The sequence below is a fragment of the Myxocyprinus asiaticus genome, chromosome 35 (assembly GCF_019703515.2).
Source record: "Myxocyprinus asiaticus isolate MX2 ecotype Aquarium Trade chromosome 35, UBuf_Myxa_2, whole genome shotgun sequence".
Lineage (NCBI taxonomy): Eukaryota > Metazoa > Chordata > Actinopteri > Cypriniformes > Catostomidae > Myxocyprinus > Myxocyprinus asiaticus.
Window position 1 is genome coordinate 6,582,236 of NC_059378.1, and position 27,074 is coordinate 6,609,309.

The 27,074-nt window shown below is 36.7% G+C and overlaps 1 protein-coding gene across 3 annotated transcripts in view; it reads right to left on the reverse strand.

The window, feature by feature from the left end:
* The window catches only part of LOC127426213 (histone deacetylase 11-like), a 40,012-nt gene extending 13,219 nt beyond the window's left edge, over positions 1-26,793 (reverse strand). The window contains exons 1-9 of one of the 3 annotated variants that reach the window (XM_051672875.1): positions 26,579-26,793; positions 25,697-25,758; positions 25,410-25,558; positions 22,994-23,094; positions 22,282-22,308; positions 21,174-21,290; positions 9,869-9,911; positions 5,968-6,044; positions 3,117-3,179 (exon numbers count right to left, since the gene is read on the reverse strand). In XM_051672875.1, the coding sequence (XP_051528835.1) occupies positions 3,117-3,179; positions 5,968-6,044; positions 9,869-9,911; positions 21,174-21,290; positions 22,282-22,308; positions 22,994-23,094; positions 25,410-25,558; positions 25,697-25,731 (612 nt within the window). In that variant the 5' untranslated portion in view covers positions 25,732-25,758; positions 26,579-26,793. The remainder of the gene's footprint in view (positions 1-3,116; positions 3,180-5,967; positions 6,045-9,868; positions 9,912-21,173; positions 21,291-22,281; positions 22,309-22,993; positions 23,095-25,409; positions 25,559-25,696; positions 25,759-26,578) is intronic. The other 2 variants (XM_051672873.1, XM_051672874.1) reach the window with 2 other exon arrangements.
* Between the last annotated feature and the right edge of the window lie 281 nt (positions 26,794-27,074).

The window sequence follows — 27,074 nt, forward strand, 5'->3', positions numbered from 1 at the left end:
GGTCAAAAGAATCCACCCCCATGTCTCTATGATGTTCTGGTGCAGAGATTTGCGTGTTGGTCGAAGGTTGCTAGGGTGCTCTGGAAGGTTGCTAGACAGTTGCAAGGGTGTTAATAAAAAAGCTCCTTGCTAGAATTCCACTTAAATGATTTGGATTTCCCCGCGCTAAATAAGAGAGAGAGGACGATTTAGGTAAGTGTGTTTGATTACTCTCACAGCTCCATTGCTGCGTTCGCAATACAATGTGACAAATGTAGCGTTTTGTGACTTTACATCGCTAATCGTTGAAAAAGGTAGCTTGTTACTGGAAAAGCTACACTGTTGTCAAAATAGCTGAGCTACTGTCACGCTACTAAAAAAAAAGTATTTAAGTCAGTAGTGTCGCTAATTTTAGTTAAATACTCCCCAACACTGATAACATGCACTGATGAATTGTGCACAATAACACCCTGTCTACACCGGACGCGAGCAGCACGTCGCGTCAAAAGGAATAGAACCCATTATAATCAATGATGCAGTCTACACTGGAAGCATCCGTCGTGCTGGCAGTAAACGGGTGTCCCATTCCATTTTGTGCTGCAAGCACTGATGCTACTACTGCCAACAACACAAATAAACAGATTAAGAAGCAGTCACACTGGGCTCTGATCACTCAAATCTTTTTCGAACAATGCAACGAACCAGGATATGATGTCACGTGGGAGGGCTTCTGCTGTAAGTAAATAATACATAACAAATAACAAATAATAATACATTAAAAATGTTTAAATATATTGTCTAATCACTTTCCTGCAACAATTAAACTCGCATCTTTGATATATGTATCCTTTGAATTGAGCCAAGTGGTCAGGGTGTGACGTTTCAATCTTCTATTGTTCACGGGTCCTCTGGTCATACTAATTCAAGGTTCAGAGCTCACCAAGCTTGAAATCTGGTACGCAGCGTAGAACGAAATTTCTTCGCATGAGCTTGCATTTCCGGTCTGCAGCATTTGGATGCATTTGAATGGGAGTTAATGGAGCACGAAGTTTAGTGCGACTGCCCCTTTAGATCATTTGTGTCGATGAGTCCAGTGTAGACAGACTCAAGGCACTGCGTCACGTCAACGGTGTATGCCTGGTGTATACAGGGTGTAAGACCAGGAATATGTATTTTATAAAAGTATAGGGTCAGTTTGGAATTTATGATGACTTTAACCAGAAAGAATTCATTAGTCAATCAATCACAAAACATGAGAATGAATGGTCTAAGTTGGTCTTTTCAGCAGGACAAGATCTTAGATTTACTTTGTATACCTCACTAGCGAGATGGAGACATTTTTTTTTTAAAGATAACTCAAATTATCTTTAAAAACTAAAAACACAAAACAAAATTTTCTCCCTAAAAACCTGACAAAACATAAAGAATGACAGTTTTCTCTGAAATTATGAACATGACAGCCATCATCTTCAGCACTTTGTATGTGATTGTCCATTTAGGGTTCTGGTGCTTAATTCTATACCTTACTTTAGTGACACTGCTACTGAGACAGTCCACTTTTTCATCCTGTTATCTCATCAAGCACTTCCAGGTTTCTCTCTCTCTCTCTCTCTCTCTCTCTCTCTCTCCTGCTAAGCACAACGTCAGACTATAAAACTTACATTTACATTTATTCATTTAGCAGACGCTTTTATCCAAAGCGACTTACAAAATGAGGAAGGATACAACTTAAGTGATTCATCTTAAGGAGACAGTTACACGAACAGTGCCCCATTACAGCTTCAATTGCATTAGAAAAGTACCAGCCAAGACAGAGATAAGAGTGCAAAAAGGCTTTATTTATTTGTTATAAATTTTTTTGAGTGTATGGTCAAGTGCTCATGAAAAAGTTGTGTCTTTAGTCATTTTTTGAAGACAGAGAGGGAGTCGGCTTGACGTATGGAGATGGGAAGTAGAGTAAAGCCAAAAGTGTCGGAAAGTTATTTGGTGCCTCTTTGAGTTGCTACCACAACTTCTGCTCACATTCACTGTCCATGAAGGCCACTGTTTCAGAACTAGTGAAAATTCTGTCTCTCGAGGGCTCAATTACTTTTGAGTGAACTCATATTACCACATGAATAAATATGTGAGCAAGCAAATATCATGGTTTGAACAATAAAGCAATGATCAGCATATCGCTGATCATGTAAACTGGCAATTTGCAGTTTACAATCCCAGTTAAATATTATAAAATCCCTAATTCATTGAGATGCATTACAGAACAGTACTACATTACTGTATATAAAAGCAGGACAATTTACCATTTCAGCACTGCAGGAAAAATACAGCCTGTAAAACATGTAATTTACTGGGAGAAATTTAGAGATTATATATTCTACTGCTGCTAAGCATGCTAGAATGACTGCTTACAATATCCATACTGATCCATGCTTTAAAAGCTCATTTACTTAGATTTTTTGAAAGAGAACAGGTTGATATCCTAAGTAAATAGACAACCATTTCAGAACTACTATATAAATAGACAGCTTGTTTTGTAGTCCCATTGGTGGAAGAGGCTCGATTTGTGTCGGATGGGCTGATGAGGCCTTAACCCTAAATCTACCCAAACCCTGTGCGTCCTGAGCCTCTACCATACATCAACACGTCAACGACATCTATTTGGCCCATGCAAAGAGGTTATTTGCACAGTCTTAAAGGGCACAGGAGTAAACAAATGGCCTGTTTAATTCTAAGGTTAAGGAAAAGGGAAGGAAATTGGTTGTGTAAAACTAACATTTTAAGTGGACATCAGGATAAACAATAAAACGACACAAAAATCCATGACCTCGTTACATGCTATAAGAACATGTAGGTATCTTAACACACTTGAAATCCTAGCAAAGTAGTGCATTGCCATCATTGGGCTGTGATTGCCACTGCAATAATCTTAATAACACACTCAACGGACAACACTAACAGAAGCATGACAACAGAAGAATGCAAGTTTTAGCTTTATAAAAGTCAAGGCTGAAGCATATAAGTAATCAGAGCACAGTTATCGATTTTGCGTTCAAATCAGGGGTATTTTCTTGTCTAGAGCGTCAATTCCTTTGCGGTACCATTGAATGACAGAGTGGTGTTGTAAAAGGACTGCTCACCTGATGGGCATCTAGATCGATGATGGTGGCCCTAGCAACCCCCTCCACCCTCTCAAAGAGAAACTGCAGAGGAAAACACACAAGGGAGGAAGTCAGGCGTTTTTTCCTGACAGAGGAACAAATTGCAAAGGGGTTTGTGGATCTCATGACATAGCAACAATCTGAGAGTGGGATGACTGTGAGGCCGAAGGCAAAAAAAAAAAATCAATGAATGAGTTTCAGTATAAAGACGATACATAGATACGAACATGGTCTCTGTACTCATGAGTCCATGCAGTTTTTAATTTTTTTTGGATGAGAGGATAAACTCTAAGGCTGGACTGTTTGTTGTTGTTGGTATTTATTTCCATATCAGCATCAAGGGCTATATCATGGCAAGTGCAAGTTATAATCAAAAAATCAAATCTGTTATTTTTTGTGACATCAAAGTGATATTTATTTGCAAACTAATCACAGTAAAGTACCAAGGAGAAAGTAGATAGTATTATTCCTAAACAACAGAAGTATGTTGGTACTGTATATAACCAGGAGCAGTTATAGGGTCAGTGGAGACTTGGGGCTAAGGCCAGATGTCTGTAGATATGTATGGGGCCATCCTTTGATGAAATATTGAAATAAACACACTAATTAAAGTTTAAATGTTAGCTACACTATATTACATGAGGTGAAATTTACATGAAGTAAATCTTTTTTTTTGGAATGCCCAATTCCCAATGCACTCTAGGTCCTCATGGTGACGTAGTGACTCGCCTCAATCCGGGTGGCGGAGGACGAATCTCAGTTTCCTCCGTGTTTGAGATCGTCAACCCGCGCGTCTTATCACGTGACTTGTAGAGTGCGTTACCGCGGAGACATAGCACGTGTGGAGGCTTCACGCCATCCACCGCGGCATCCATGTACAACTCACCACGCGCCCCACCGAGAATGAACCACATTATAGCGACCACAAAGAGGTTACCCCATGTGACTCTATCTTCTCTAGCAACCGGGCCAATTTGGTTGCTTAGGAGACCTGGCTGGAGTCACTCAGCATACCCTGGGATTCGAACTCGTGAACTCCAGGGGTGGTAGTCAGCGTCTTTACTCACTGAGCTACCCAGGCCCCACATAAAGTAAATCTTTGAACTAAAAAACTTGAACTAAAACTAAAAGGTCCCACTAACTAACTGGCTGTCTCAGCCAGTGAACAAAATTTTTTAATTAGCACAAAGTAAAATTAATTAGCACACATAAGAGTGTAGTTGAAATTATTTTATTGTTTTTTTTTTTGTATTATTATTTATTAATATTTGTATTACTACAACAATTTACTACTACTACTACTACTACTACAATTTTAATTAAATATCATATTTTTTTATAATATATAATGATCTATCTTTATTACTATACATTTTAATCACAAGATAAATCATAATGCTGCAATACCCTCGTAATTTCCTTGACTAGGCATTTGCCCCCACCACAGGATTTAAAGGCTTATTTCCTGCTATGTAATAAAAAAATAAAACTCGTTTAAGAATAGACCACTGCAAAAACCCATTTCTATTGACAAGGCTGTAAACTGTGCGACTCATAAACGTGCAGCATATAAGGAAGATTAATGCGAACCTGACAAAGCATCTATGGCAACCCACTAAAGTTCAAGTGCTCGAGAGCTGACAAAGTAGAAATCGGACTCATTTTACATGTTCTTTTTTGCTATGCTCCTTGTAGGCGAAAATAACACTCAAAGATGTGTTAAAAGTGTTAAAAATTGCCATCGCAAATTTTCTATTTAATCGCAAATGCGAGCAAAACTATCGCAATGTTCAGTCTTATGCACTTTAAAATGCGATTAAATTATTTATTTTTTTTCAGCTTTCCATAGTTCAATCCACTGTACATTTGATGGTTTTATATAATCAATTCGTTGGGTGTTTTTAATTTAGTTTAGAGATTAGCATGCTGTAAGTATGCTAAAACGGGTGCTTGTGTTTTTGCAGCTTTGCAAAAAAATGCAAATGTCCTGGTTCACGTCATAAAGTTTGCATATTCCTTGTATATTCTTTGAGTAATATACATCTGTATATTACTCTTTGTTTTCATGGTTAATTATCTAAATATTTGGTACTTTTTGCATCTGGATGGACCAACTCATAGTTTCCAAGACAATCATTTTGTCTGCTCAAACATAGCTGCAAATCGCAGGTCGTGAGCGCCCTTCTTGTTTGCGCACAAACATGCACGAGTGCTGAAAAGCAGCTCCCACACAGCAATATTTGGTATTACCGATACTGTAGAAAGACTGGTATCATTACATATTATTTTAGTGTCGACTTGGTGCTGAAGTACTCTACTTTTGACATCCTATAAGATGATAAAAACATTCAGGATTTTACTAAAAACATTCGGGACTTAAGTCCCAGAAGCCCACCCCTACCGCCACCCATGTGTATAACTAACAATAAGAGTAATACGTGGAGGATGTTTGCCAAATGTTGTGCTGTTCCTGGCTGTGTGTAGCCTTCTGAAGGTTCAGTAATAAAAAAATGACTGGTGATAAGTGACCATCCGCCTCCCATTTATTTAACAGCTATTTTCTGTTTCATTAATTGTATTAAACTACATATATATTAAAACCTGCATTATATCTGATAACCAGCCCATTGAAAAACCTATATCAGTCAACCACTGGTTAAAGATTAAAACTAATGGCTCAAGTAAGGCATGACTGATTTCTAGCCATTATTGTGAATGTTTCATATTATGCATAATTAATTCCTTTTATTAGCAATTGATTCAGATGGCTGATAAAATTATGCTTAAGCACCTTTTGGAGATCTCTAGTGTACTGATGTAAGTATCTCACCTTGATAGCAAGTGTGATGTCAGCATAGGCACAAAAACCTCCTCCTTTGTCACTCGAGCAGTGATGGAAACCTCCTCCTGCAAGAAAAACACAACTGGGCCTTTAAAGTAGCTCTATTAGGTGAATAGCCATATAAGAAGGTTGCCTTGTATTCCAATGCCTCCAGAAGATTTCCAATTGTGTGTTCTTCCAAATCAGACTTATTGAGAGACTAGCTTTTAATTAGGATAGGATCATCTTTTTACATTTAAGGAACAGATCCAATCTGGCCTCCCCTGACCTGCCATATTTAGCCTCATTAAATGACTCTGCACTCCGGAACCTCCTCTACCGAGGTGGGCCGGTTTCTGATTAGCATTTATTGCTTATTCACACAACCCTGCTCGCTGATTCACACCTTTCAATTACTGTGCAACACCCTCAGAGGAACAGTTTGAATGAACAGTCATACATTGTCTATCAATGTTTGGCAATGCTGAGGCAAAGAGAAGCCTTGTTTGTCTATCAGGGGACGTGAAGGAAATGGCTAAGTTAGCAGTAGCCATACTGAAAGTCTGGCGCATCGCTCCCACTTCTTCAGACATGAGAACGGGAACAGAATATTGATAGCATCACTACATGGGCATCTCTTGGGAAGCAATGAATGCATGCACTTCGAATAAAGCTGCCAAGAGGAGAACAGCACTGACACTGACTGGTGCTTCTGCTTTTTCATTGTAGAGCAGTTCAATCCTGTTATATCTTAATATTAAAAGATAAGTTCCCTTGAAACGCTCTCATTTTTTTTGAAGAGCGATTTCATTGTTGATTACATTGTAACTTTTTTTTTCAAATAAGCATTTTTATTGTAGGTTAGTTCAACCCAGTTACATCTTTAGAAATTCCCTTCCAAATCTAATTTCTTTAAACTATCAAATTTCATTGTAAATTTCTTCAAATAATCATTTTAATTGGAGAGTAGTTCAACCCTTTTACATCTTAATATTAACCACCTCATGCGAGGACTCACTATTTTGGATTCGCTATACGCAATGCATAATTTTAATTCATTTAGACCCATTGCATACTGTTCAGGACACTCTAAGGAGTCATTTAAGGGTTAAACTTCTGACGCACATAGTCACGTGACCAAACACCATGGGGTCGATTTCTGTGAACTGTTTCTATGGGCGCAGCACCAACAAAAGTGCCTCTGGTAAGAAACCTCAAATGTTTTCACTGAAACCTATTTGGTTGTAAAGAGTAGTGTCTCTAGTTTCATTTGATATGCTGCTTCAAATATTTAGTACATTTTTTGCGCTTTTGTGCGCTGATAAACAGGAAGTACTTGGATGAGTGCTGTGGAGCAGTTTTCTGACAGACGTTCCAAAAACACGTTCTTTATTTTGAATAACTTTTCACAGTAACAAATCTGTGGGTCAATTCGCTTCATTTTAATCTAAATTTAGTTATATTTTTGTTTGTTAACACTACAATAAGGTGCTATTTATTAACATTAGTAAATGCATTCCTATATTTAAAGTGCATGTTCACGTTGAGAATAAATGGGTTCATCCAAAAGCTGAACATTTTTGCTTTTAGAGGCTTTATATGGAGTTAGGATGAAAATAAGGTGCATTTCAAACTGTTTTGAGACCAGTGCAGACAGACAGCACACTGGAGGTTAAGTCATTCACTAAACAGGGAGCAAGGGTGCATCCTATAGCTTTCTTATGCTATGTGAATTCACTCCTGAAATCTGACCACAAAGTCAGTTTCAGGCTGCAGATGATGTTTGTACCTCTCAACATGTTTGGCAGACATGGGACAATGGATAATCAGTACATAGATTCAGAATTTTAGAATTCAACATTTTATTTGAACATGGTTGGCAGTGATTTGATGATGCTGGCCATTACTTTGAATCAGAATTTTGTGTTCATCTTTCTAGAAAATCAGCTGTAATGTCAGTAATGCCTCAAAAACATAAATAGCCAACACTCCAGGACACAAAATAGACTATCTGATGAAAAAAAAATCTGACTTTCTCTAGCTTGGCATTTCTTAAAATTTCTATTTGCTCTAGAATTTTTTTCTTGTTTATTAGGTGCTAATGGCTACAAACCAAAAAATGAAATGGAAAATGCACACAGAAGTCACGTGGGGGTCTCAGCAGGTTAAAGAGAAGCTGCCTTACAACACTTGAATTTCCGTAAAGATCAATATTGTAGATAAGTTGTAAAAATAATTTTTGATTTCTTAAAAAAAAAAATTACGTACTGTATAGTAGTTATACCTTATAACTCAGTTGTATCTTAATTTTAATGAGAAGTTCCTTTCCAACTTTGTAATTTCTTTTAATGATCAATTTCATTGTAGTTAAGTTGTAAATTTCTTTGTAGATTTCTTCAAACAATACATTTCATTGTAGAATAATTCAACCCTGTTACATCTTAATATTAAAGATAACAAGATCGATTTCATTGTACCTTTTTTCAAATTACTACAACCTCGTTACACCTTAATATTGAAAAAAAATTCCTTCCAACTCTTAATTTCTTTAAACTATCAAATTTTATTGTAGATTTTTTCAAATAATCACTTTCATTGTAGAGTAGTTCAACCCTGTTACATCCAAATATTAAAGATAAAAATACTGATTTCATTGTAACTTTTTTTAAATTAGCATTTTATTGTAGATTTCTTCAAACAATCATTTTTACTGTAGAGTAGTTCAACCCTGTAACAGCCTAATATTAAAGCAAAGTTCCTTTCCAACTGTCTAATTTCTTTAAACAATCAAATTGAATTGTAGATTTCTTTAAAAAAAAATTTTTTTATAGTTCAACCCTGCTACAACTTAATATTAAAGAGAAGTTCCCTTCCAACTATTTCGTTAAACAATCAAATGTAATTGTTGAATTAACTCATGATTTCTTAATACAATTATTTTCATTGTAGATTAGTTCAACTCTGTTACATCATAATATTAAAGAGATGTTCCCTTCCAACTCTCTAATTTCATTGTAGATATATTGAAGATTTCATTGTAGATTTCTGCAAACAACCATTTTTTACTGTAGAGTAGTTCATGCCTGTTACATCTTAATATTAAGGAGAAGTTCCCTTCCAATACTCTTTATGTCTGAGATGGCAGAGAATCAAATACAGTACAGTACTGTAGCAAATCCATAAGTCAAGGTAAGTGAGATGCACTTATCCTCTCTGCAATTGTTTTATCAAGCAGTAATAGGGACCATAAGAAAGAAAACTAATCCATAAAGACATCTCTCGGGAAACAATGAATGCATGCTTTTTGAATAAAGTTGCAGGAGAACAGCACTGACTTGGTGGTTTTTCTTTTTCTTTGTAGAGTAGCTACACCCTGTTAGTTACATCTTCAAGGAAAAGTTCGACCTAAAAGTAAAAGTCTGCCATCATTTACTCATCCTCATGTTGTTTCCAAAACCATGTGGGCTTCTTTGTTCTTTGGACCACATATGAAGTTCAGCAGAATGTAAAAGCTGCTCTTTTCCATACAATGAAAGTGAATGGCCATATGCCATATGATATGAAAAATATGCCATAACTATGCAATTCACTTTCATTGTATGGAAAAGAGCAGCTTGTAAACATCTCTTTTTGTGTTCCGCAGCAGAAAGAAAGTCATATGGGTTTGGAACAACATGAGGGTAAGTAAATAATGATAAAATTATAATATCTGGGTGAACTATCCCTTTAATATTAAAGAGACGCCCTCTAATTTAACTCTAATTTGTTTAAACGATCAATAGTTTGAGTTAGTCTGAGATGGTGGCAAAGCAAATATGCAGCAAGAATAGCAAATCCATAAGTAAGATGCACTTATTCTCTCTACATATGTTTTTGAATGGTGATAGGGACCATTACAAAGAGAACTCACCCACATTTATCGCCCATCCTCTATCCATTGCCAGCTTTCCAGCCTAAGTAAAACAAGAAAAAAAAACTTTACTTTCATGGTTTAATTTTCCAGCTGGCATTTTACCCTTTTCAATTCATCAAAAATGAAAGGAAAAATAAAAATCTGTTATTGTGCTGGATAAATCAAAGAAGTAACTTGGCGCTAAATTTGAGGGTGGATACAACATTATCTGAACTTCTTTCATCTCTGATTACAAAGCCTTTCAACTTCACACTAAAGTTCTGCCGATATATAATACACTAATGACTTAGAAGGGGTTTCTTGCAGCGTTTTGCACAGCATATGCATTTGTAATATTTAAAGAAATTCTGTTTAGTCATTTATTTTAGTTGTTAATGGTTTCCTCATACAAGCTTTCCCTTATTCACTTATCCGTCTTCTAACTTAGACATCCTCTTCCTCCGCTTTACTTCTGTTATTATCTCCCATGAGCATAGGACAAATCCAATCTATCGAACACATTTTAATGGCAGTGTAATAACAGCAAATGGCTTTAAAATGCAGTTTCCATCACACCAAGGGTTAGCCATTTGTATATGACAGATAAGACTGCCTTCCAAGAGTGCCGCATTCCAATGAGGCTTGCAGCAAAAAGAAAACTTGTGGGTTGATGCTGCTTTGTTGAAATAATAATCAGTTCTTCACACGTCTTTCAAAAGTGCCCAGAATGAAACCTGATCTCCATTTCTTTTATCATTTCGTCTTGTCAAAAGTAATCAAATTGTCTCCATATGCATTTGGACGCTCTGAAGACTTTTTTATGTGGTACCGCTGTGTTTTTGTAGATTATGTATAACTGAGAGCGGTACTTTGGAAACTGTTACAAGTCCTTAGCCATTTGTGTTTGCCATTTACGATATCGAAAAAGAGAATCTGAAATGTTAAATAATAAGTATAATACGACGGTTAGTTCTGGTCCTTAATCTGATTGGACTAGCAGTGATCCAAGAATGCTGATATTTAGTATGACAGCACTGTAAGGTTTCACTGTTTGCATCACTCTGCTTAATACATCAGCACTAATACATTTTTGCTTGAAAACGCATGAATGTCGTTATGTTTACACTGTTCATCCACACTAGAACAGTGTTTTCCTCTGCCGAAAACGGAACGTTTCGAAAACACTCTTTATTACTGCATACTTTGGAAACGATGACTTTAGGAAGCTGAAAATTGAGTTTTCAAATGAATAAAGATAAGTACTGTTTGCCGACGCAAAACCATTGATCCCGCTTTGGCTTCGTTTGGAACTATTTTCGTTGGTGGAGCAAAAATAAATAATAACTCCCATATTCTGTCAAAAAGTAAGGTCACGTCCACACTAATCCGTTTAAGTTTGAAACCTCCATTTTCAGTTTCCTAATGTCATAATTTTCAAAAGTATGCGGTTATGGGAAGTGTTTTCTAATGTCTCCTTTTTCATGAAGGAAAGTGTGAATGAGAGGCATAAACGTAGCAAAATCAATGTGTTTTCAAATAGAAACATATTAATGTGGTTGTAGCCTAAATAACACGATATTAACTTCTTGTTTATTCACTCCTGCCCCTTTTCGGTGCTCCACGCTTCTGTATTTTGTCTCTTAACCTCCGGTTTGCATTGAAGTGTACCAAGAAGTGTCAATCAAAATGGATTACGTGTGGGAGCACAGAAAGTATTTTTCACCAAGAGTTGATGGTGTGAATCTACGCCGACCATCACCCCTGGTGAGACAAAACCGTGACTCGTCAGTGAAGAGCACTTTTTGCCAATCCTGTCTGGTCCAGCAAAGGTGGGTTTGTGCCCATAGGCAACGTTGTTGCTGGTAATCTCTGGTAAGGACCTGCCTTACAACGGGCCTACAAGCCCTCAGTCCAGCCTCTCTCAGCCTATTGCGGACAGTCTGAGCACTGATGGAGGGATTGTGCGTTCCTGGTGTAACTCGGGCAGTTGTTTTTGCCATCCTGTATCTGTCCCGCAGGTGTGATATTCGGATGTACCGATCCTGTGCAGGTGTTGTTACACGTGGTCTGCCACTGCGAGGACGATCAGCTGTCCTTCCTGTATCCCTGTAGCACCGTCTTAGGCGTCTCACAGTACGGACGTTGCAATTTATTGCCCTGGCCACATTGGCAGTCCTCATGCCTCCATACAGCATGCCTAAGGCACATTCACGCAGATGAGCAGGGACCCTGGGCATCTTTCTTTTGGTGTTTTTCAGAGTCAGTAGAAAGGTCTCTTTAGTGTCCTAAGTTTTTATAGCCGTGACCTTAATTGCCTACCATCTGTAAGCTGTTAGTGTCTTAACGACCGTTCCACGGGTGCATGTTCATTAATTGTTTATGGTTCATTGAACAAGCATGGAAAACATTGTTTAAACTCTTTACATTAAAGATCTGTAAAGTTATTTGGATTTTTACAAAATTAGCTTTAAAATACAGTGTCCTGAAAAAGGGACGTTTATATATGTGTGTACAGTATGTGTGTGTATATGAATATAGTAGCACCCATTTCCCCATCCCAGTTTACTCAAAAAATCTGTTCACCTTAACTATAACGTAATGGGTGAATGACACTGGAGATGAAAAACAAAAACAGGCTTCCGGTAGGACACTTCTGCGATTGGGAAAATGGTGGACAGAACTGTTGTATATATCAGACTTGCAATCAAACTGACAGTAGAACTGCAATCTTGTGTTATTGTGGGTGTGATATTGCTTAAGTACATAAAATGTCTTTGATTTGCGTTGCTTGTCTATTATGCACACACTCTGAAAAACTGATTAATAATAATTTTAAGCTTAATAAGTTTAACCACATCTTGAAATGAAAAATTCAATCACATATACAACCAATATAGTCACGGCAATCCTCTGAGTGCATTTAAAGCTTCTTTTAGTCACTCATGAAGTAAAGTGCCAAACTAAGAGAGGAACACCACACATGTATGAACACACACACTGCTCTTGAGCTCAAACCCCTGGCTGCAGCAACTGCATGGCTTTGCATAAGGAGAAGGTTATCAGTCAGCCTGGGGCCCTGAGATGCTCCTGAGAGGCATAACTAAGCTCAACTCAGCTCTATCTTTCCTTTTTAACTTTCTCCTTCTCTATTTGGGGTTTTTACTGATAGGGGATCCATCAGTAAAAGTGCATCAAAAGTTGAAGTCATCAATCATTTTTAATCAATTCAAGGACCAGAGTGCACATACATTTACTCAAGATTAATATTTTAGTCAAATCACTTTACATTCTCAATGCAACTGAAAAAGTACACCACAGATATCCTCTACTGCAGTGGTTCTCAACTGGTTTTGCTTCAGGACACAGATTTTACATTAGGCATCAACGAGCGATCTAACACAGTACTAAAACTCTATCATACAAAAATAAACAAAAATGATTTGAACATCATCTGCATATGCATTGAGAATGTCTTGAATTTCATGCTTTCGGCAACCAATAATTCACCATACAAAACAAGATTTTCAAGGATGAGGCTGTCACGCAACCATGTTGGCGTCTACATAATTTTGCAATTTTCTATTAAGTGACACATGGCTTTGTGCCAAAATACCATAGAATTTGATTATATGCATGGCCTTTGACATCAAAAAAAGATACAGATTTTTGTTTTCCCATTTAAATGTTGATATTTATTTTGCTACCCTAACTATTTACGATTATATGGTTAGAGAAATTTTTTTTTTTTCCATTTAGTATTCTTTATTTTTTTTCCTGGGGTTCGTGACCCTATCAAAACAGACCTAGGTCACAACCCACCAGTCAAAGGAACAGTTCTGTCATCGGTTACTCACCTTCATGCAGTGGCATATGATATGATATGATATGATTGATGATATGAAGTAGCTCCCTTTTAACACTGCAGAACACATTTAACCATATAAGGCTGTGCCTATAAAAGGTTTCCTTTGGAATATCATTCCCAAAATGGGTGCCTTTTTTCCTGTGAAATCTTTGCAGATTTTTTGATATACTGATGATTACTGATATTTTTAATGAGTATTTGCTGAATTGAAGCAACATTCATTTGCTTAAAATTCGTACATTATTTTTATAGAAAAAGCACATTGAAATGCGATTATCAAATATGATACAGTAGGCTTTTAAGGTATATCTCACAATCGTCATTACATTACATTCACGCACCACCACAATAAAAAAAAATATATATATATATTTATAGTGGAAACTGAGTAGCCCAAGGTATTCTTCAAAAATTCAGCTTTAGTGTTTAGGTTTGTACATATGGTTGGAGTAAATATTGATTTGGGTGAACAATTCCTTTAAATACCACTACTTAAAGGGGCCGTGGCATGCATATTTTTTATTTTATTTTCTTCCTTGAGGTTCACTTATATGGTTAGTACAGTTTTTTTGCTCAAAAAACAGACATAATGTAGCATTACATTACCTTTTTCTACCCTGTCTTTGGCCCTCTGTCTGAAATGCACGGTTTTGTGTGTACTTTACCTTTAAGACACGCCCACAGTTATGATTGGCTAACTTCTTTGAAAAGAAGACGCCCTCCCGCCATTACAAGTGTGAAACTGTATTTTACAAGAATGAAAGAATATAAACTTTTAAGCAATTTACGAAATCCCCTAAAGCACTCAGTCCAGGCAATCATTGATATGAACATATGAATGTATGTCCCAATGTATGTAAAGCACACAATCAAACTACAACAGTTCTTCGACTTAAATAACAATAGAAAACTGAACAAAACTGCCACACTGTTTCTCCCCAATACTTATCAGGCATACAAGAATTGGTGATAAAACAACCCTATTTAAACAGCGTAAAACACAAGCTTTGAATTGGTTAATAAATGTCTATCCAGATGTACGTAGAATGTTATAAGGGACCGTCGGCACGTGGATTCCCGTTTGATCTCCCGGCTTCAATACGCATCCTGTGTCAGGAAACACGGGATGTTCGCCAGTTGGGGAATATCCCTCAAATGGTAGCCGGTCAAACGGGGGAGGGGGTCTCCCTCGATAAATTTGACGCTTAAATACGGGAGAATGGCCGATGCGTTCATTTTGGCCAAAATGTGGGACATCATGGCTAATACAAGACAGATGAGAAAGCAGACAGCCTTGCTATCATTTACTTCACCATTGTTTTGCGTTTTTCTGCCATATTTAAATAATTTAATCTCAAATCAATATTTTGTGAGGAATGATGTATTTCTTTGGTAAGTAATCATGTAATATGCACGATACGCTCCCCTTTGGAGTCATGATCATGGTTTATTTTGAGATAAAAATGGCTGACTGTACATTTCCTTACATACTGTATCAAACAAATGAAAATATGAAACATTAGAATTAGAAACCGATATATTGGTTTTACCGATTAATCGGTGCCAACAGTAGCTTTTTGGAACTATCGGTTATCTGCAAAAATCTCTGCCGATAGTTCCCGATCGTTTTTTTTATTTTTATTTTATTACTCATCAATAAACCTCATCTGATGAAATGTGTTTATATACTTATACTGTATATACAAAACTCTTCATCAGGGGAATATATACCCTATAAAAAGCTTCATTTGGTAAATACTTACATATAGAGCATTGTAATGGAGCCGGTGTATTTTGGGCTTGTTTATAGTTAAAAGTTCAGCGTTATGCACCAAATCTTATTTTTTCTAGGTATTATTGGGATTTTGGTTGCACACTAAACTACTTTTGAGATTTTATTCATTTTGGACTCTTGTAGCCTCAATGTCTGTGCCTATCATAGTAAGGAAAGACCATCATTCTATAAATCGATAAAAATAAAAAAAAAACTCTGTTATCTGCCTTTTCCACCACCTTGGTTATCGGTATTGGCAAAATCCACTATCGGTCGACCTCTAATTAGAATTACACTTGTTACTCACCGGCATTACTGTCGTGTCCAATACTGTTGCTGCTGCTACATCTTTAAATACATGTTTCTTTGCATAGCCTGAATCCTTGGTTCTCAGCTGAATTCATCCATTAATCCAAAGAATCTAAACATTTATTCCCACATCGACACGTTTAGGAACTTGTTTGAATTAGCCACTCATTCCTAATGTTGGGATCCTTCAGAAATCTATGAAGAGAGACAGTTTTTCCACAACCAGCAACACAACAACGTCTGGGGACCTAACTTTACTCTTTTCACTGGTTAAAAGCAAACTACAGTTCCAACAGTACCACATTCAGTGTTGCAGTATCACAGCCACCTTACCTCTCAATTAACTCACCGGCCGTGATGATTACGTATGTTGTGGAGGCGGGGCTATTCAAATGACTCCTACCACCTATGTCACTAGGGGGGGCCGTTTCAAAATGAGTCATTTTTGCAGGTGGAAACAATAACGATATTTTGGAGAGGATATTTTTATTTCTGAAACTTACATAGCACAATAACCTCTTATATAACAAAATATCAAGGAAAATTGTATTCCTCATGACATGACCCCTATAAAGCTCCTATCAACAGTAGTGGTTTACCTGACAGCTGTGTCTGGAAAGGAACACATTAACTAATACAAACACATTATTAACGACCACATGCTCTATCTCTAAACTCATTTCCACTGCTCAATCAAACCATCTGTCATTGGAGTAGTGCTACTAAAACAAAGACAAGTGTTCACATCTGATCTCATTTATACTCATCACATTAGGCGTCTGATAATAAACAAATCCACAACAATAAAGCAGAGATTAATGACTTGAGTCTGCCAATTATGATACTTCCTCCCAAAATGGCCACAATTACATGGTAAATGTTGTCTAACCTTGAAATTCCCAGTGCACTACCTAAGATGGGGACAGCCTGCACATCCTCCCATGTTCCCTGAACCACGATTAGAGTTCCATGCAGTCAGACAACTGCTGACAAAAACGGCAGTCAATTAGCAGGCCGTGAGAAGGGCTCGATGGGAGGTATAATTATGTTCTCGGGCTGAGAGGTACGTGTGGAGCACACTCATTGCGAGTTCGTCTGTCGCGCAGCACGGTCTGTCAGAGACACTGTGGAGAACACCTGGCAAACCACAAGGTAATTTACTGCAGTATTTTACATTGCTGGAATCACTGCACTAGGGCATCCTCAAGGAGGAGTTACATCTTTAATGCAGTTATATTTAATGCATTATAGCTTTATTAAAGTTCAAATAATATGGAAGTAGATCATGTAAATAACCACAAACTCCAAAACTCCCTCAAGTGCACACGCTTAATGCAGCAAGATTACAACGTGATGGCTCGAGACTTAATAATATATCCTTTAACATATCATAATATATGTGTCACTGTGCATTTCTTATCATGAAGAAAATTGGCAATACACAGCTTTATTAATGAGTGTGTAGCAAAGGGTCGTGTTTGGAGCAGATAAAGGAGGAAGCGGGAGCCGGTCTCCACAGTCCACTTGAGTCACGTTTATTACAAACAAAACAGAAATCGCTTTTGCGCATAAACGAAACCAAAATACTGCTTTTCAGCATAAACACACAGGATCTTGCTTTTCAGTGTAAACACTCTCTATGAAACAGACACGCAGTCTCTGGTGTGTGCCACTCTCTCTCTTTCGGTGGACTGGGATGTCTTTTATCTCCCCTGACTCTCACTGTGAACACAGAAATGGTAATTAGTCACAATTCATCTCAGGTGGATGTTGTTACCACCTTCTCTCTACCCAGACAGGCACTTGACCACACCCTCACTTCTACAGAGAGTTTGTTTTTTGTGAGTTAAAGATGGATTGAAGCGAACAGAAAGGTGAGAGAGGGTAGTCTTCGCCCCATTATACACTGCAAAAAATACGTTTTTGATTTGTTTATGTTTTGGCTCGTTTTCCAAAAATAATATCTAAAACTCATTTAAAACAACGTACATTTACTTTAGCAGCTATACTGCAGAAGAAAAATTGTTATCTGAGAATGCTGAACATAATATTAAAAATAGAAATATTTTAAAATATCTAAAAATCCTTTAAAAAAAGATGCATTCACCTGAGAAGCAGCATATAAGATATTTAGACTAGCTTTTAGAGAATAGATCTTGAATGTAAGTATATTTTGTCTTTACTGCACTTGCAGAAGTATAACCAAGTGAAAAAATACACTTATATTTAAGATACATTCTCTTAAAGCAAGTCTTAATATCTTATGTGTTACTTCTTAAATAAACGTATCTTGTTTTAAGGATTTTAGACAATTTTAAATGGAAAACAAAACAAAAACACTTGATAACAATAGAATTTTTTGCAGTGAATTTTTCCCCTAGTAAAAAGTTTTTTTTTTTGCCCCTTTAATTTAGTGAATGTCATTTAGAGGTATTTTTAAAAGATGATTTTGTCCTCTGTATTGTTAGTAAGCACGTATAATACAACCTTTTAAGTTGGGCACAAACTGAATAGTCGGTTTAGAGCTAATGATCAATCGTTGCAATAATTGCCGAATAGTTGAATAATCGTTCTAATAATCGTTAGATTAGTCGATTATCAAAATAATCATTAGTTGCAGCCCTATTCACAACACAAACACACACACACACACACACACACACACCAGCGCTTCCATGTCAGAGAAAAAGTGATGGGAAAAAGAGCTCTTAATGCTATCTGATGTACAAAACAAGCCCAGATGGGACTTGTGATAGAAATGAAGTATTGTTCAGCCTATGTAAGGCACATTTTAATTACCACAGAAGCACATCAAGTCTTAACTTTCACCAAAATGCAGAATGAGATGTTTTTGTCTGCAAGTGCTTTTCATGTGGAGTTCAAAGCAGCACTTGACGCTGGCGTTGACACTCTGACGCGAATCACGAACGTGGCTTCATGATTGCTGTAGCAAAGCGGATAGCCACAGTCTACCGGAAGATTTAATGCCTATTGCAATGAAAATGCAACCTATGTGGGGACTGGTTCTTTCAATTAGTCAACCTCCCACTTAGACTTTGGGAAACATTTAATGTTACTTCAATTGGTGCTATTTTAGTGCATTTCTATCTTTATATTGTGGAAGGCTTTGTTTGGAAAATGTTAATAAAGCATTATATTGTTACATATTGTTTTGTTTTCCTCCCTAAGATGGAAATAAATGCATTTTGACAGGGAAAAAATTTCAGCACTGTCAAAATCAGCGATTAATCACGATTAACTACAGAAATGATGTGTTTAATCGTGATTAAAAAATGTACTAGTTCAAATGCATTGCCTTACAAGTCATGCACTATAGTAAAAGTGTTTAGATGTCACAAGACAGCATTGTGTGAGTGAAAAATAAGTGTTTAAGAACTGATAATCTGCCCTTTTACTAGTGATTTGTGTGAAAGGGAATAAAAGTCATTGTTGTAGCAACTCTATTCACATAAAAATCATTTTGTAGGTATAGAAATGGGATTCTATGAGACCAGGTTGCAAAATATAGTATTAAGCTATTGTTAAGGTAAATACTGTCATGCAATATTTTTTGTCTTTCTTTTGTTTGTTAAATGGCTTTGGTAGAAAATACCATTCTCAGCTGTGCTCACATTGTGTACTTAGATTGCTTAAATTTGATCAAATATTTAAATACCACAATTCAAATATCAGCAAGCCTGAGAAAAGAGAAAATCGTCATGGGCCAGATTGCACAAAAATCCAAGAAGGTTATTAAGATCCAAAAACAGAAACTTCCTCTGAGAAATAAAACTCATTAGGAATTAAAGTAGCACTCTCAGCCTTTGTTTTTATTTCACGGCTTAACTCCTCGGTGGAAAAACAGCAAGTAATGTGTCTGTTTTTATGATAGCTTCAAAAGAGGCTGTTAGTGTTAATATGGTTGTGTTACCTGTGAGAAACTCCTCAGAGTGTCTCTATCACAGATGTTCAGAGCCTTTCCTACCGGCTGTTCCTCCCCAGGTTATTTCAACGTATGCCAATGAGAGGTCCAAACTGGGCCCTAACAAAAACTTTCTGTCACCAAATGTTCCTGTTTCCTAGTAAAACTTTGAACAATACACTGTGAAGCCGGTGCCTGAGCAAAATGATGACTCACTGTGCTAGATTCTATGAGCAGTGAAAAACCGACCTGGTATTGTACAAACCCTAGTCAAAAAATCCAAAAGTAATGCGTACAGTATTCCACTTGGAAATTCTTTCACTCATTGCTTGCAGTGTACATACAATGTAAGAATCCTCTAAATCAAGAAATCTTAAGACCAAAAAGTTCAAATAAGATACAAATGGATACAATTTCGTATAGGATTGCTTTACTTTTTATTTGATTCTTTAGGTTACTGATATTGTGTAATCTTTTTTAGGGCACCATTGTATTTTTATTTATAAAATGTTTTGCTCCTGGACATGGAAATCACAGGGGATGCTACTGAGTTTTAAAATCTTGGTAACGCTTTAAAATAAGGTTGTATTTGTTAATATTAGTAAATGGGCATCATGAAATAACAATGAACATTATATTTTTACAGCATTTATTAAAATTGGTTAATGTTAATTTATGAAAATACTATTGTTCATTGTTAATACATGATAGTTCGTAATGCATTCACTAATGTTAACATGTAAAAAATTTTTGTATTATTTTAAATTATTAGTACAACATTAGTACTATTATGTTGAAATTAACATTAACCAAGATTAATAAGTGTCGTAACAGTATTGTTCATTGTTAGTTCATGTTAACAAATTCTAATTCAAAAATGTTAACAAATACAACCTTATTCAACAAATGTCAATTCCTTTTGATGTCCGATATCAGATCTTAAGATTTTGACACATACCTGATTTTTTGTTGCACCTGTTTGCGCTCACGTAGACATAACTGGTTGTGTTTATATTAACCACGTACAGGATGGGCATTATATTAGTGAAGTTTATGTTACCTTTGATGCGTGTAGCCACACTGTCTGATTTATTCCTGAGAGCGCTCACGCCCGACAAACTGATTTGTGATTCTGCCTGCGATTCGTGATTCAGTGCGCGACCGCACGCGTCCTAGTTTTTCTCGACATGCAGACAGTCCTTGTCTGTGCGCACTGTCAACGCAAATGTGTCAACGTATACCCTAGCAGTCAAAAGAGTACACTTTGAAAGGCTGAGTGCGCGACCGTGCGCGAGGCGATGCAGCATGTGGTAAACCGAAGTATATCCGAGCCTTTAGAAGAACCATTGATTGGGATTCTATAATAATATTCCTTTTAGGATCCATTAGGATTGATTCATGAGTAATAATGACAAACACACATCTCTGGGCGAAATGGATATTTGAAACCTACCATAATGGTTCCTCCCGTTTGTGTGCGCAAGGGTCTCAGAACTTTACGCTGTACCAGGAAGTTGGGCAAGAACAGCAGAGGTGGGATTTCTGTGATGCTGGCAACTACCAGAGACCACTGAGAGGGGCAGAAATCACATGCACATTTTTTCAGGTTCTAGCAATCCTATTACAATTAACAGATATTGTGACATAAAACACAATAAAAATGTATGGCATAAACATCAGATAATAATCAAATGACAAAACAGAACCCTACAGTAATTAAAAGAGGGGTTGGTGGTAGATTGTTCAGTAAATCACATTTTGAATCCATCTCTGGGAGTAGAATAAATTTGATATCAGTGATAGGCAGATATATCGGTCAGGAATATTTGTCCAACTGGCCTAGTATCAGTTATAAAATCATAAATTATGTTCAAAGCATACATTAGCGCACAGTTTCTGTTTTTAAATATTTTTAGAGAATTTGGTGTTAATATTGTGTGAAGCAGTTTTGTGCCAAACTTACTTGCTATCATTAAGTTGCATTATATATATCGGAGTTATATCGGCCACACCTCTAGATATCAGTATCGACATAGGGCATTACAATGCAAAAAATATTTTTCTTACTGAGAATTTATGTCTTATTTTCAAGTAAAACTATCTAATCACCCATGAAATAATAATAATAAAAAAAATAATAATACTTGACATAAGATATTAAGTCTTGTTTTCTAACAAAAAATCTAACAAAATGTATTGGGGTTTATTTCTTACCCAATTTACAAATAGTTTTTTCTTGTTATAAGCATAAAAGTTACTAAATTTCATTCGATTTCACGGATAACAAGGCAAAATATCTTATAGTATGTTATTTTGCTTCTGAAGTAAATTAATCTTGTTTTAAGAATATCTCAATATTTTTACTAGAAAACAAAAAAACGTATTTTTTTTACAGTACAAAAAAAAAACATATCGGTTGCTATTTATATAAGTGGTAATTTAATGGAAATGCAAACTGGTGGCAAAATGTTAAAGAAGGATAAAGAGACTACTGCATATTACAGAGTGAAAGAAAGAGTGGAGCAAGTACAAAAGATTTGGTCATAGTAGAACTCAGATACCTCTCTGGAGCCCTCCAAGATAGCGTTCTGCATGCAGTAAGGGAAAGAGAGAATACATACACAGAGCCGATTTAAAAGGTGACCAACTAAGCTGTACGATCACCCTTCAAGAGTGAACAGAGAACAGCGGGAGTCAGCTATAAGCAGCTACTCAAGCAACACATGCATTAACAAATATAGATTCCTATAAAACATGGGCAGTCTGAGGATCGAACGCCTGTGGGATCATTAAGAAGCCTTTGAGCCGCCCTCATTGTATGGTCTGCATGGTGAGACAGCTGACTCATGAATGCGTTGGGGGCTTGGCAGACTGCAATCTGTGCAGAAGACTAAAAACTGATTGATTTGGACAGGAATAAAGGCCTACTCTGAGGAATCTTGTGCAATTTGCTATTGTACACTTCCTCTGTGCCTCATTGGCTCATTGCCTCTGAGATGAAATGGTAAGTCCTGATGTCTTTTTCATCAAGTAGGAACTGTCCACAGTCATAATGGGGCTATAACAGATCTCCTAGAAGGCCTGCAATAAGTACATTTGTAGTCTATTGCAAGTCAGTATAAGGTAAAGAATATGACAATTTGAAAATCAAAATGCTGCTTTTATAATTGACTATTTGTATTGCTTCTAGTAACCTTTTGCCATCAGTGTATGGAATTATGGGTGTTGGGAAAAGGATTGGGGGCATGGACACAGCCGAGACTGTTTCTCTACCTTGAGTCTGTTCAGGTAACGTGCAGTGTGAACCACAAGAAGATCTGCTTCACTGGCCTCCCTGGCTGGAACAATGTTCTCATCTGTGATGAACTGTTCTTCTGGAAACATTTCAAGGTATCACATGAAAGCAACAATAAATTAATGCAAACACACAACACAGTCTCATGACAACTTGTAATAATTAGTTCGAGATGGCGAAATCGTAATTTATCGCACAGCTTGTGTAAAAAGTACGCAGCCTGATCTCATGAAATTTGCAAACCAAAACTACGTGCTTCATTACACGTTTGGGTGCAGTTTCCAGTGAAATGTCCAAAGGGGGCACCAAAAGCGAGGGAAATTATGTTGTAATGAGATATTAGATGGATGTTTTAATGAGTAAAAAGTACCACCCAAGCCTAAAACTTTAACCTAAACCTAACCAATAGTGTCTTAGAAGACAGACATCCTTAACCTCAACCAACACCTAAACCTAATGGATAGTGTTTAAAAAGCAAATTCAACATGAAAAGCACATTTACTAAAGCAACCATGTCATTTCGTGTCATTTCTATGACACTTTTGCTTTGAGCGTCCTTGGCTGGGCTTGAGACTCAATCTCTGAGTCCAAAGTCCAACACTCTATCAGGTGAGCTACCGTGGAAGTTAATCACATTGGAATAATGTCGATGGGTCTGTAATACAAGCGTTAAAATGTATTGTTTTTCAAATGATGCGTTAAAAGTGTTTTGATATCATAACTTAGCAGGGTGTAAGAGCGAAACATTAGTTTTCATAAAGTCATAAACAGCCATAGTACCCGTGATTTGTGTAAAAGCAAATAAAACGCACAGTTGTTGTCATGCCGCTAGTGTTAATTTCAACAGGAAACTGCGGCAAAATGTAGAAAGTGGCACGTAAACCTAAGTTTACAAAAATTATAAAGTAACGGATCTTTCTATGAGACTAGGTTGAAAGTACGACTTATATTCTCATAGAGATCAGCCAATCAAAAAACTGAATTTCAAATCGCTAAACAATACAGACATCAAATTACACATTTATTTATGCCAGGGGACCCAATCTCGATTTTTGCTTTTTTTTTTTTTTAAGAAAAGGAGGGACGTGTCAAAATTATTTTCTGTGCTGATCAACATTATACAAATGCTGTTAATTAAGGTTAACCTGTACTGAACCCAAAAGTTTCCTTTAAAAACGTTAATATCATTGTTCGTTGATTCGTTTAAGTTTTCTCTATGGGAGAAAAAGTCGTACATTTTTGTACGAGCCAACTCAAACAATTTCTGACAATTTCGCCATCTCGTACTATTATTACGACTTCTCATGAGATCGGTTGGAACACTAGTGTCAGAAATATATATATATATATATTGTTTTTTTTTTTTTTTTTTGGAATTTATTTTCAGAGGCATTTTTACATTTGTTAGGTATCTGTTATTCTAACAACATATTTTCCTCTAAAAATACCTAATATTATACACATTCAAGAACACTAGAGATATCTGACAGCTACAGGTCAATACCTACGGTGTCGTCCTGCTGAAAAAAAACAGTGGTTCTCAGAGTGTGGGGCACGCCCATTGTAAGGGTTGTGTGTAAGACTGCCCCGTTCTCAAATCTCATTCACTTTCACACGTTCAAAAAATGTGTGACAATGCATGTAAGAACCAATGTGTGCAATTTCTTTATGTCCAAAAGTTTTTCTTGTTTCAATGGCTTAACCACTGGCTTAAACCAACCATAACCGGTTTGCTGGTCTTGTGCAGTTTAAGCTGGCCCAAACGTGCCCAAACCCCCTTTAAAATCAGTCAACAGACTAGCCTGACAAGGCTGGGACACCAGCTAAGACCAGCCTAGTCTGTTTTTTATCTGCAGGGTTGGCTAAAATATAGGCCTAGAATTAAATATTATGAAAAATACAAAATTATTGATAGATAAGAGATTTTTGGCCCCATATTCTAAATATCTGTAGCATTTTTGTCACTTTTGTCAATTTTGCCCCAAGTCCTGGTAATTTCTGACCCTTTTTGACATCCAGTTATCTTTTATTACCTTAAAAGACATAGATGCTCTTTGCTGTTAAGTAAACAAATGAGGAAACAGAGCGTGTGCTACTGACTAGTTCATTTGAAGTGCTGCCAGAGATCCACTTTGCCCCTGACCTTGCAGCAGGAGCCAAGAAGCATACCTCCTCTCGCTTTTGCTCCCAAAGGGAGTTCAGCTTCCCTCATTATCTCTGCCTTACTGATTGTTCCTCTCTCTACCCTTCTTTAGCTCCCCTATACCCCCGCACACCATCCCTGACTTGCTGCTCTTCGAATCCCTCATTCTTGTGTATTGTATTTCATAGATCACCTTACACAGTGGTCAGAATGCCTCTTTTGCAAACTGCACCTGCAGTGGTGCTGCACACCTTTTAAGAAGTGAATGACCTTGCCCCATTTGCCTGCGTCAAAGGGATGCAGTTTTTCCAGACCCATGAAGGTGATGTTGTACTCTGGGGAATAGACAATAGGGAGGCATGTCGCAGGGACTTCTGCATACAGTTCAGTTTGGTGAGAACTGTGGGAAGAGCAACGTGCAATGTAAATTATCATGCTTATGTGCAACCTATAGGAGAATATATACAATCAGTGAGGTTCTTGGTCATGTACATTGTCAGCAGTGAATTTAGAAGAAATTTAAAAAAAAAATACCTACCCCTTCTTTCCACCTGAATCTTCTTTTTTTGACATTGTGGCCACAGCATATCATTTTTTCAGCTTGAAACAAATCAAATTATTCCATTAGTGCAAAGCATTAACTTTTGGGAGTTTGCATATTTTAGAAACTGTGTTTCTAGTGTATTTCTGAATATTCTGTTTATGACCAACCACAAACTGTGCCCAAAAGACCTTATTCAGAGTAGTGACATTTAATTGTTGATGTGAATGAAAACAGGGCTGTGAGGATTTTTATGTTTTAATGTCTTAAAGTCTCTGGCATGTACTGTATAAAGCTATTTAAAGGTCCTAGATAACACCTAATTTTCAAAAGTCATGTTTTCTGGAGTTGTTTTTATACTGAAAATAATTTGGAAAGGTGTGTTTTTAATGTTTCATCAGTCGAACAATCGACACCAATGTAAACAGGACCCTTTGAACAGACTGTACATCTGTCCATCACAGCCTCATTTTCATTCCTGTCAAAAATTAAATATGATGCTACTCTGAATAAGGTCTATTGCTATTATTATGCTTATTATTATATTAATGTATAATAAAAACAACAATTTAGTATATAATAATTCAGTTATTGTTGGTAGTTTCAGGCTTATCACTGCACTAAAACCTAAAATAGGAAAAAACTACATATCCCAGAATGCTTTTCTTGCGCATGCGCTCAATGAATTTTGAATACGCAACACAATCAGGAAATCTTTTAGCTTTAGAATATCCACGAAGTCTCTAGATGAACATAAGGACCAAATGCAAAGTGTAAACTACTTATTCAAAGATACAGCGGGACCAAACAACGCAAAAAGCATTTTTGTGTTTGGCTATTTACAATAATCGCTGTAAATGTGAAATCAGCACGACTTACCTGCTAGCCATTCTAAATGTCTCTTATTTCTACGCTGAAAATATTTTCGTCGTCTAGGCGTTTATTATGAACATAACACGTGCAATCATGCTCTTAATAGATAATGATGTTTTTCTCTTAAACATTCACAGACAAGAGGATTATGCGCACATTAAATCGCCTGCTTGTCTAGTTCTTCCCTCTCGAAGCGCAGCTGCGTTCTCCCATACGCACGCGCCCCTTCCCTACGTCATTTTGACATACAATAACAATGTAGCAGAACTCTTTAAATGTCTTTTGATTTCAAAATTTTGGGTTAATTTATCAAGATTATTTGGCTTAATAGTATGTGATGTAATATGTTATTTCCCCCTGATTATTTTTAGAGCATGCTATATTCGTAAATGTACACTGGCAGCCAAAAGTTTGGAATAATGTACAGATTTTGCTCTTATGGAAAGAAATTGGTATTTTTATTTACCAAAGTGGCATTCAACTGATCACAATGTATAGTCTG